Source organism: Haliotis asinina, chromosome 13, assembly GCF_037392515.1.
Source record: "Haliotis asinina isolate JCU_RB_2024 chromosome 13, JCU_Hal_asi_v2, whole genome shotgun sequence".
In the NCBI taxonomy this organism is placed as follows: domain Eukaryota; kingdom Metazoa; phylum Mollusca; class Gastropoda; order Lepetellida; family Haliotidae; genus Haliotis; species Haliotis asinina.
This window is the reverse complement of record NC_090292.1, coordinates 5,051,652-5,063,576: the sequence shown is the minus strand read 5'-3', so window position 1 is coordinate 5,063,576 and position 11,925 is coordinate 5,051,652. Positions and strand designations below refer to the sequence as shown.

The 11,925-nt window shown below is 40.8% G+C and overlaps 1 protein-coding gene across 1 annotated transcript; it reads left to right on the top strand.

Moving 5' to 3' along the window:
• The first annotated feature begins 6,006 nt into the window (after positions 1-6,006).
• Positions 6,007-11,435, top strand: LOC137260372 (NXPE family member 3-like). The gene is made up of 4 exons (XM_067798046.1): positions 6,007-6,116; positions 6,467-7,138; positions 9,558-9,616; positions 10,663-11,435. The coding sequence occupies exons 1-4, from the start codon at positions 6,007-6,009 to the stop codon at positions 11,433-11,435; spliced, it is 1,614 nt and encodes a 537-aa protein (XP_067654147.1).
• The last annotated feature ends 490 nt before the right edge of the window (positions 11,436-11,925 follow it).

Below are 11,925 nucleotides of genomic sequence, written 5' to 3'. Positions count from 1 at the left end.
ACCTCCTTATCTTGTATGTAACGGCTTATCGAACCACCATAACCTCCTTATCTTGTATGTAACGGCTTATCGAACCACCATAACCTCCTTATCTTGTATGTAACGGCTTATCGAACCACCATAACCTCCTTATCTTGTATGTAACGGCTTATCGAACCACCATAACCTCTATCACGAAGGTGTCGGCATAGCCAACAAGTCCAATATCCAAATCATGCAGGTGTCGGCCTGGCTAACTCAAATCTTCTAATCTCGTAGGCGTGTGTCTGTTAAGCCAGTCTAAACTAATCGTGTATGTGTCGGTATGGCAAACCAGTCTAATCTAATCACGCAGGTGTCGACCTCTCAAACCAGTCTCGTCTAATCACGGGTTTGTCGACCTGGCGAATCAGTCTTTTCTCCTAATCCTGTATCCTGGTGTCGACCTCGCAAAACAGTGTAATTTCTTAATGCTCTGGGTTTCGGCCTGCCCAGCAAGTTTAACCTCCAAATCATATAGGTGTCGGCCTTGCGAACCAGTCAAATCTCGAAATCCTGTAGGTGTGGGCCTGTCAAACAAGTTAAAGCTAATCATTATATGTCGGCGTGGCGAATCTGTCTAATATAATCATTTAGGTGTCAGCCTATCAAACCAGTGCTATCTCCTTATCTTGTACGTATCGGCCTGGCCAACACGTCTAACCTCCTAATGTCTTGTGTTGGTCTGACGAACCTGAATAATCTCCTAACCCTGCAAGTGTCGGTCTCGCGAACCAGTCTAGTCTCCAAATCCTGTAGGTGTCGGCCTGGTGAACGGGACATATCTCTTAATCCTGAAGCTGTAGGGTGGCAGATGGCAATTAGACACCACTGAAAGAACCTGTCGCTTCGCCCTGAACGAGGACAGATAATTTAGAACACCGACACCGTCGATTTTTCCTAAAGGAAGTCAGTCCGTTCAACCCATCATGGAAAGACGTGTCACAAAGTAACTTTTCCCAGATCTGTTGAAACGTCCAAGCACTCAGACGCAAGCGTCATTTGATTTCTGGATGAAATGAAGACTCTTTCTTTTATGTTTACATTATCATTCAAAATGGTCCGAAATAACAGAAATAGCATCAACAGCTTTCCACTCTCAAACATTCAGCAAACCGGTCTGTAAATCAACAAAATGTTTCGGTCTTGCAAATCACTCTTACTGTCTGGGAACTTACAGTAGATTCTTTCGAGCCGATTCTCAAGCTCGCCTCAATCCATGATGCTACTTTAGGCATCTAGGCGAGGAGGAAGTGCATTTCAAAGTTTCTAAATGGCAACGGTCCCTAATACATATATTTCGAGTATCCCCCGCCATGATATTGCTTGAATGGTGCAAAAAGCGGCGTAATACTGAACTCACTCACTCACCCATGTTAACGTGGGCGGTTACTAATTGTGTGGGATATTTGAATAATGGGAACCTTGACAATTGTGTACGTATTGACGTAGAAAGTTGGGTTGACTTTCATGGGCATATATTAAAAAGTAGTCTTTGCTCTCTGTGAAATTTACAAAAGGGATAGCATATGTTACTTGGCGTATCGATGTCACTTTGTCGCCGCTGGTTCTGCCTGAATTGAGACCAGTAGTATGTATAATGACAGTAAAACCTTGAACCACAAAAGAAAGTAGGTATGTCTACACGTACAGACGTTATATACGGGGCATAGTGTGTAGGGATGTAAGAGAAAGTGTGCTTCTTACTCATATTACACACACGCACGCACACATACATACAACGTTTTACTGGCTTGTATTACTCGTGTATTGTCATTCCATGTTATCCTGGGGAATGCGATGTCGGACGTTCTCGTGTTTTAAAAGAAAACGATAGTACAAAGACAATAACGACATAGTGGATTCGCTGCAGTATACTATAATGGTGATTGCTCACACCACAAATCGAGGCTTAGACAGACAGAGGAGCATCCAAGTGTTCAATGTAAGAAACGGTGGTCACGCAATCGTCTTTTTCGAAATGTGACATATGTTATATGCGCTAAACAATCCTAATTACATTTTGAATAATTGTTAAAATGTATTGCAAACAAAAGTCCAATGAGACAAGGATTATTTCATAATCTGTGCATAAAGATATGCCCAGATCATTACACCTGCAACAATATCACACGCTCATTTGATGTTAGATGTTTGGAATACTGGAAGGGACATTATCACGTGACATTTTATGGCATTTTGACACATCTAATGTTGGGACGACATTGCGCGAAAAGCACTTTTTGCAAAGCGCGACTGGGTACAATGTGTGAAGTGAAACCAAATTCTGGTGCCCCCCACCGTCATATGGCTAAAAACGGCCTAAAACTAAACACTCACTCACTAAAGACGAGACAAGGCGAAATAGCGACAATGCGACAAACGTTTCAGTTGTAGCAGGTGCTGCAAAGCCACTGTTTCAGAGATCGATAAATAAATCAATACCCCTACTCCAATAAGTCTCGCAGCTGTAAGTAACGTAATCGTTGTTCATTGAAGGGAATTGACAAGTTCGGGTAAGGAACATTTATTACATTACACTGTTAAATGTAATCATTATATATCATTATCTATCATTATATAGCATTACATGTATTTTGTTTTATTTTCTGTGGGACGATTAGGTAGTATAGATGGTGTGGCGCATTGCACAGGTGTATTACCTGCCTGTTTAAGGCCCTAGGGAGTCCTAAGCGTCTATCTAGAACAGGCCATGACCTAACATGTCTTAAAATTGCAGTAATAGTAAAACTGACCTCACTTAATGATGGCGATGGGGAAGTTTAGTGGTCAAGGCGTTCGCTAGTGTCACCAAAGACCAGTGTTCGATTCCTCACATGGGTACAGTGTTTGAAGCCCATTTCGAGTATCCTCCCCCGTGATATTGCTGGAATATTACTAAAAAGCGGTGTACAGTTAAACTCACTCACTCATGTTAGAGTGGGTGGTTAATAATTACGAGGTATTTATGCATGATCATGGCCGTAACGGCTGTGTAAGTACTGAAATATTAAGTTGTTTTGACTTTCATGTACAGCGCGGAACTAGGTAGTTTTGTGCTATCAGTCAATATTGATAGGAAGGTAATTTACCTTTAGCATGGAACTTGTACATGCACAGCTTAAATAAGTCGCTACTATAATAGCAGATCATTATATATACAATAGTGAACGCTTACATTCATCCTTAGTTCAGTCATATACATTCAGTGTTACACAGCTGTGAATATTCATCGTCTTCTAATTTTGATACCACCGGTTTGTACCAAATGCAAAGGATGAACAAAAGACAATTTTTAAGTGATACCATGCACAGTTCTTACTTCACCGACATATGTTTGTTTACCAAAGTTTATTAGTCAATGATAACACGATTGGCACAATTTGACTGAAATATTGCCGATGTGACTTAAAATCATAAGTCACTCACTCACTTGTTGAGTACCAATGCATAGGCGGATCCAGGGTGTGTGTATGCAGGGATGTGCACATCCCGCCTTTCTTTGTCCTGAAAGTTTATTCAATGGCCATTGAAAACGGGTGAAAATGAAATGCACTTCGTCTTTCTCAAGAGCCTGCACCCTCCTAGCTCATAAAGCCGTATCTGTACTTGCATATTATCAATGTCTTCTTTCAACATCTGTGTATTTCGACCAGTCGTATAGCTTTGCAACAAATGAGATACCAGTGAATATATAGGATAGAACTGATTTTCAGCAAATTATGCTTGTCGTAAGAGGCTACTAAGGGGACCGGGTTGTCAGCCGACTTGGTTGGTAATGATATCCGCAGTGCTTAGATCGATGCTCAGACAATCCGGTGATTGACATCATGAGCAATGGACATAGATGGGGTACGTCGACATGCGTTAACGACTACAGCGAGTCTCACCGTTAATTGATCCTTACGCATGGCCTGCTGAAGACCAAATCTAAACCACGTCACGATAAGTTCTTACGCACACGCACACGCACACGCACACGCACACGCACGCGCACACGCACATATACAGAGGCAAGAGACATTCATACGTAATAACATTATTGAGGCACAATTTTAATTGCTGGTGCTGTATAATGACATCCACATACCATTCTCTATGCATCTCACACATCTACTACATTGTACTGTACCTGGAACTGTGTGAAAAACTGGTAAATAAAAGACAGGTTATGATATCACGTAAATTAATAATAATGTTATATTTTGTTAATTGCTCTAGTGCTATAAGTGTTTATTATTAATTATATCATGTGTATTAAATCAGAAACCTATTTCTTGTATTTGGTTGAACCCGTTATGGCCACTTAGAGCACCTGCTGGGGTATTACTCGTGGGGTGTGCACTTCATTCCTCAGGCGTGGTCCAGTCCACGGTAGCTGATCATGGGAATTCAACACAGTAATAATCAAGACAGCTAAATGAGTCATTCTCAATCGTCAATTTCATGCAGGTAAATGGTGTAAATGTGTTGTTTTCTCATTTTTTAAAATGTTGTTGATTGCATTCATTGTATTATGAATGTACAAAGCATAGATTATGCAAGCTTAACGACGTTTACCCTTTTTATTAGAAACGTCATGAAATTGAGTCACCACTGTCTTTTCAATATGGAAAGAAAGATAACATTCATTATTGCACATATATGAAAATATTTAGTTTTCTAATACAACATGAATGATGAGTTTGGCATTTCATATTTATTGCTCAAAACGGACCAACAAGCCCAGACATTCCTTTCATTTCTGATTTGCAAATGTACATTCATAAGTAGCAACAAATCCAAACTGACAATATGGATTATATAATGCTTTCTTGAAGCTCACATACTTAACATACAAATCCTGACATAAACAGAGAAATCAGTTTTAATTAGAAAAAGAAAAATTATATTGTTACGGTAACACAACATTTGTAATACCAGCCAGTTATAAATGTTTTCTTTAAAGGATAATTTAAAGGATAAAAATTATCAGAGGCGTATTTCAGAATGTTTGAAGATTATGAAAGAAAACAAAAGATTTACTAAGATTTCCCTGTCATGTGAAATACAGGTGAGACTTCATGTTACGACATTGTCATTCACCTCTGTCACAACCATTACACTACTTTGCCCTTGCCGTAACAAACAATTCATACTTATAGGCTTATTGATTTTATTCACTTGACGCCAAACATTTATGTTACATAAGATTTCCAAACATCTTATGTCTTTGAACTTAAAATATACATACCAACACCATTAAACAAGAAAAATGTCACAAAATCTGCTTACTGTAACAAAACCCACGATAACGACAGTGATCATAACTGTAGTACAGTCACTGACAATATCAGTTTGAAAACAATAACGTGTCCCCACAATTTAATCAGCGCATGGTTTCAAATGATTTCCCCTAATATCTAAGGTACTTGGCATTGAAAGTCCACCAGGTTTCTACGTGAATACTTACACAACAGTTACTGACACCGTTCGCATTCTTCATACCTCTCTCATAATTTTAATGACCCACTTTAACATGGGTGAGTGAGTTAAGTTTTACGCCGCTTTTAGTAACATTACAGAGATATCACAGCAGGGGACACCGGTAATAAGCTTCACACATTGTGGCCGTATGATGACTGGAACACGGGTCTTCTTCGTGACGAGCAAACGCTCCTACCACTGGGCTACCCCAAGGTTCCTTACAGAAAGTAACCTTCATTACATATCGATATCATCTCATCAGTCTTTTTATTATTTTGAGTCTTTTGCTTTATTTCTTCGAGAATCTGAGAGTGATTTCAACTCTACAACTCCCTGCTTGTTGTAAGGGGCGACTAACAGGATCGGGTAGTCAGGCACACTGACATTGTCATTGTATCCCCGTTGTTTACTTCGGTGCTCATGATGTCAATCACTGGACTGTCAGACTCGACTATGCACAGCTGTCACAAGCTGGAATATTGGTAGGCCTGGCTTTACACAACAAAGTGTCATTAAGCTGGAATGACCCCACTGAAATATACGTTGTTTCCTGTCGTGGGACTGGCCGTGATCTTTATAATTCTTGGTGTTCAATTGACTGGAAGGACCCATTACTTCAAGAATATATCAAGGTGAGCTTCCTTTATGTTTACAGTATGAATTTTTCACTTTAACTGTAACACTTAGATCCGGCATTTGTCTTGACGGACTAATCAATCAATCAATCAATCAATCAATCAATCGATCGATCGATCGATCGATTTTTTCCCGGTCCATATTGCTGGATATCACATGTTTGCTAACGGTATTAGCATCTAGACCGATCGATTAAAAGTCGTTCCTGTCCAGCATACCAGCTTCTAAATGCCACTGAAAGAAGTTATACAAATAATACCAATGTCAATTGAATTAATTCACCTGGAAAGGTACCTTTGTAAGTGTGACAACACACTCACTCTATGTTTCTTATGGTTTTCTTAAGGACACGGATAAAGGGAAGATGTGAGGGATGCTGGGAAATCAGGAAGACCCAAATTAGCATGGAGTTCGTGGAGGCCCTACTGAAAGACAATGCCACCTACGATATCAATAATCTTCCTTCAGAGACCACCTCTAGAGTTCATCTGAACAGGAATGCCGCCATCAAGCTAGGGGATGTGTTCACAATCACAGTCCGGCTGTATGACGGTAACAAGAGGCCACTGACGCGCGGAGGCGATGTCCTAGCGATAAGGATGTGGAACTACGCCCATGGAGCAGCTTCGGTTGGTCACGTGGTCGACCACCATAACGGAAGCTATACCGGCATGCTGCGCGCATCGTGGACGGGAAGTGTGAAGATATCAGTGCAGATATTGTACACTCGGGAAGCTCTGTCGATGTACCTCAGACACATGAGTCCTTTCACTCCCAGGAAAACCATTATGTGTGTATTCAAGAACAAAAACGTTGCTACCGAGACGCGTGGTTTTCCGTCCGTGGACGCTTTCAAAGGGTTACCATTCTGTAACATGACAACGGAAAACTACGGACTGGCCTGGTACTGTGGAAAACCGAACAACCCTTTAGTATGTCACGACTGGGTACAGTTCAGGTATACAGTAAACAAGGAATCCCAATGGACGAATAAAGAAAAAGAGACATTCTATGTGAGGTATGTTCGCATCTTGACGCATCTCACTTCAGTCAGGGACAATGAACTGACATACAATAAGAACTGGCTATCGATATTGATCCTGTACATCGATATTGATCCTGTACATCGATATTGATCATATATATCGATATTGATCCTGTACATCGATATTGATCCGGTACATCGATATTGATCCTGTACATCGATATTGATCATCTACATCGATATTGATCATATATATCGATATTGATCCTGTACATCGATATTGATCATGTACATCGATATTGATCATGTACATCGATATTGATCATGTACATCGATATTGATCATATATATCGATATTGATCATGTACATCGATATTGATCATGTACATCGATATTGATCCTGTACATCGATATTGATCATATATATCGATATTGATCCTGTACATCGATATTGATCCTGTACATCGATATTGATCATATATATCGATATTGATCCTGTACATCGATATTGATCCTGTACATCGATATTGATCATATATATCGATATTGATCCTGTACATCGATATTGATCCTGTACATCGATATTGATCCTGTACATCGATATTGATCATATATATCGATATTGATCCTGTACATCGATATTGATCCTGTACATCGATATTGATCATATATATCGATATTGATCCTGTACATCGATATTGATCCTGTACATCGATATTGATCCTGTACATCGATATTGATCATATATATCGATATTGATCCTGTACATCGATATTGATCCTGTACATCGATATTGATCATGTACATCGATATTGATCATATATATCGATATTGATCATATATATCGATATTCTTCAACAAAATATCGGTCAATAATCGATGAATATCGAATAAAATGCCAAAAGGTATGAAAGAAATTTATGTAATTCAATAAAGTTTCGATATGTATTTTTGCATGGATTGCTCGCAAACAACGTCCTGAACATCATGTAGAAAAAGATCACGAGTAAGGTCCTAAAGTTTAGATTGTATGACAAAAATAGAACCTGTAGCTACCATTAATGTTAATGTACTACATTATCGATAACACCATTTTCATTTGGATATCAGTTAATATTCCTTTCTTTCTATCGACGATAGACGATTACCGATCATGTTGAAAAGTCCTAGGCCAGTAACATTTAGGGGTCATCCCCAGTGTCTCTGATTCATCTCCCTGGACACTGGCTGACCATATGTGAAACATGAAAACTGATATTGTCTTCCTTTTAACGAAAGTACGAAAAGTAGGTATCGTAAGGTGCAAAAGAAACGACACGTTAATACTTAATATATAGATCAAACATTTCGATGGTGTGTATAAGATAAAGGTTTCGTGGTTGTGTTTTGGGTGTTAAGAGTGGTGTATATTTTCCACTGTTTTCGCCTGGCTTCCTTAACGTTAACGCGATGTTGATCATTTAGTATAACAGAGGCGCTGTGGTAGTCAAGTGGTTAAAGCGTTCGATCGCCACGCCGGGTACAATGTGTGAAGTACATTTCTGGAGTCCACCACCGTGATATTGATTTGACATTGCAAAAACTCACTCACTCACTCACTCACTCACTCACTCACTCACTCACTATGAAGCAACCACGTTTTACTCGGCGGTTTAAATCACGTTCTTGTATTCGTGTCATACCCTTCATATCACCTCGACACCTGATGCTGATTCTGTTTGGGACATATTAACCCCTAGCAACCGATACTTGTCTAAGATGTGACTGAATGTATCAACTTTGCTTGTGCTTGTTTGCCATCGCATGGTGTACACATGTATCGATATCCATGATGTCATTCAAGTTAATGGTGGAGGTTATTTAAAAATACCTATCACATAACTGGATTAGTGCCAGCAGAGCTATCGTCGTGCATTGATTGAGTTTAGTTTGTACGCCGCGTTTAGCAATATTCGAGCGATATCATGTATATTCCAAGTGGGGAATTGTACCCATGCAGGGAATCGAACCCAGATGATCGGCGTGACAAGTAAACGCTTCAACCACAAGGCTACCCCATCGCCCCGTATCGTGGTAGAAGAACACAACATATTCATTGTTTAGTGGCCCAGTTGTCAAACAGTAGCTGGGTAGGTGTACGTCCGTTTAGCACATGAGTAGCCTATGACTGAGATTCGAATCCCAGTGTACAATGTAGTTTCAAGATTTGTCAGCCCCACGCCTGTAGTCACTGATTTCACCAAAGTCGTAAACGTCCAGGGTCACTTTCGGGTTTCCTCACATCACACCGTCAACGAAGTAAGTAAAGTAAATTTCCTCAGGTATCTCCCAGGTCAGTGTGCTTTCTTAATTTATGACATTTATTTCTTTCTACCAAATGTACATATTCAGGGAGTAAACTTACGTCTCAGCAATAAAGTGCAGTTTCTTTAATGTGCTTTCATAATTTCAGTGCTATGGAGGAACGAACACTCCGAGATACAATATCAGTAATGATTTCCGGACGGCCAGGTCAGACATTTTTCTCATTATCCTCGTCTATTAGCTGATCCTACGACCCTATACAATGATAAGCGATATACCCTTAAAAGCAGCAATTTGTATATGCACGGAAGTGAGTGAGTAGTGTTGTAACAGTATCATGGCGGGTAACACCAGAAATGGTCTTCACACATGGTACCCATGTCGGGAATCGAACCTGGATCTACGGCCAGGCGAGCAAACGCTTAAACCATTAGGTTAACCCACCGCTTCCTGTCCAACCCGAGAAAGAAAATAAACGATGACGTACTGCTCAAGTCCAAAAAGGGAACTAAGTTACCATTGGACATCATTTTTGACACTGATACATATTTAAAAAACAACTGTAACATGGGCCAGTAGGCGAATATTACTGAATAAAATCTGTCTGTCTGAATGTGAACAATAGTACCCAGTCCGTACATGCCTATTCGCATGTATACAGACACAAACACATCAATTCATCCATCCATCCGTTCACCCATCCATTTCTACACCCATCCATCCATCATCCATCTTTTCATCCATTTCTACACCCACTCGTCCATCCATCTCTTCATCCATCTCTGCACCCACCCATCCAACTGTTCATCCATCCATTTCTGCACCAACCCATCCACCCATCTGCCCACCCACCCATCCATCCATCTCTGCACCCACCCATCCATCAATCTGTTCATTCATCCATTTCTACACCCACTCATTCATCAATCTGTTCATCCATCCATTTCTACACCCACCCATCCATCCATCTGTTCATTTATCCATTTCTACACCCACCCATCCATCAATCTGTTCATCCATCCAGTTCTACACCCAACCATCCATCTGTTCATCCATCCATTTCTACACCCACCCATCCATCAATCTGTTCATCCATCCATTTCTACACCCAACCATCCATCTGTTCATCCATCCATTTCTTCACCCGACCATCCATCCACCCATTCTCATATATGCATTTCAATTACCATCAAGTACGTTGACATACATGTGCTTGTATTCCTCGTGTTAACACGCCCTGTCATCCCTTACAGACACTGCAACGACAGGAACACCAGTGACACCATGCGGTAATCCAGACTTCACGGAGACGTGGACACAGGCCTACACTTCCGGTTTCTTCTACCTGAAGAGGTGGCACAGAACATCCTGCATGGCGAACATTGATGACCACACATTGCGGAGATGTCTTTCCAACCGGCGCCTTCATGTGCTCGGGGATTCTACTTCCCGTCAGTTCTTCTCCGACCTCTACCAGAGATTCAATATGACAATGGTCACTGAAAAATGGACAGTCAAAAGGTGGCACCGTTACACCGAGGCTCAAAACAGTGATATGAAGTTCACAATGAGTTGGGGTCCTCACGAACTGCCCATATACTACTCAGGCAATCGAGCTTCAGCGAGACCTTTGTTTGTTAACATCGATGAAATACCCAGTGGTTCAAACGATTTAGTCATCATACACATTTATGCGCATTTCCGGTTTCACCATCCTCGTGTGTTCAGGGAGAGTATTCGTCGCGCTGCGCAGTCAACCCGGAAGTTGCTACAGAGGTCCCCAAGAGCTGTAGTAGGCATCAAAGGCACTCATTACTTCAGATTCCCGTCCGATCCCATCCACTCAGGGTTCGGTCTGGTTTACGATGCTATAATACGGGAAGAGTTCAGTGATATGTACTCGAGAGTGATCTTGATAAATGAGTGGGACCTTATCTTGGCCTCTGACATTCTCGTACTGCACCCTCCAGCGAGGCTGGTTAGGATTCTTGTTGACAGCTTTCTGGGCTATGCGTGTTCTCGATAGACAGACGAGTGTTATGGAGATAAACTGTGTGTTGTAAAATGAACTGTATGCAACGAAATTAATTATCGGTATATGATCACGTCATTTACCTGATTTTCCAACAACTCCATTCTACCATAACCGCGTTATTGAAATCTAAAAAATACATACTGGTTCGGAACAAATGAGGTATATAACGTTATTATAAACCTCAGAATGACTTTAAGCAACCAATCGCAAAAGTCATGTGGGGAATCGAACCCGTCTCCTACGTGACGAGCGACGTTCCACAAGGCTACCTACCGCTCCGATAGACGTTGGAAGATACTTAATGTTTCCAATGCCTCTTATCGCAGAGCCAAGATGGGCAACCATCATATGCAAAGGGAGACAACCCTTGTGAAAATTTGTCGGTGTTATTTGTGAAATTCAAGATGGAAGCGCAAGTTTTGACGACCCGTGATCTCATATGCATGTCGGCTGCGTTATATCCTTTTATAAGATTGCTAGA

What these genes read in the sequence shown, in the direction of transcription:
- LOC137260372 (XM_067798046.1), top strand. Translation starts at nt 6,007, where the DNA reads ATGACCCCACTGAAATATACGTTGTTTCCTGTCGTGGGACTGGCCGTG. An exon ending in AAAGAGACATTCTATGTGAG is followed by an intron (nt 7,139 to 9,557) that starts GTATGTTCGCAT and finishes TCATAATTTCAG; the next exon opens with TGCTATGGAGGAACGAACAC. An exon ending in AATGATTTCCGGACGGCCAG is followed by an intron (nt 9,617 to 10,662) that starts GTCAGACATTTT and finishes CATCCCTTACAG; the next exon opens with ACACTGCAACGACAGGAACA.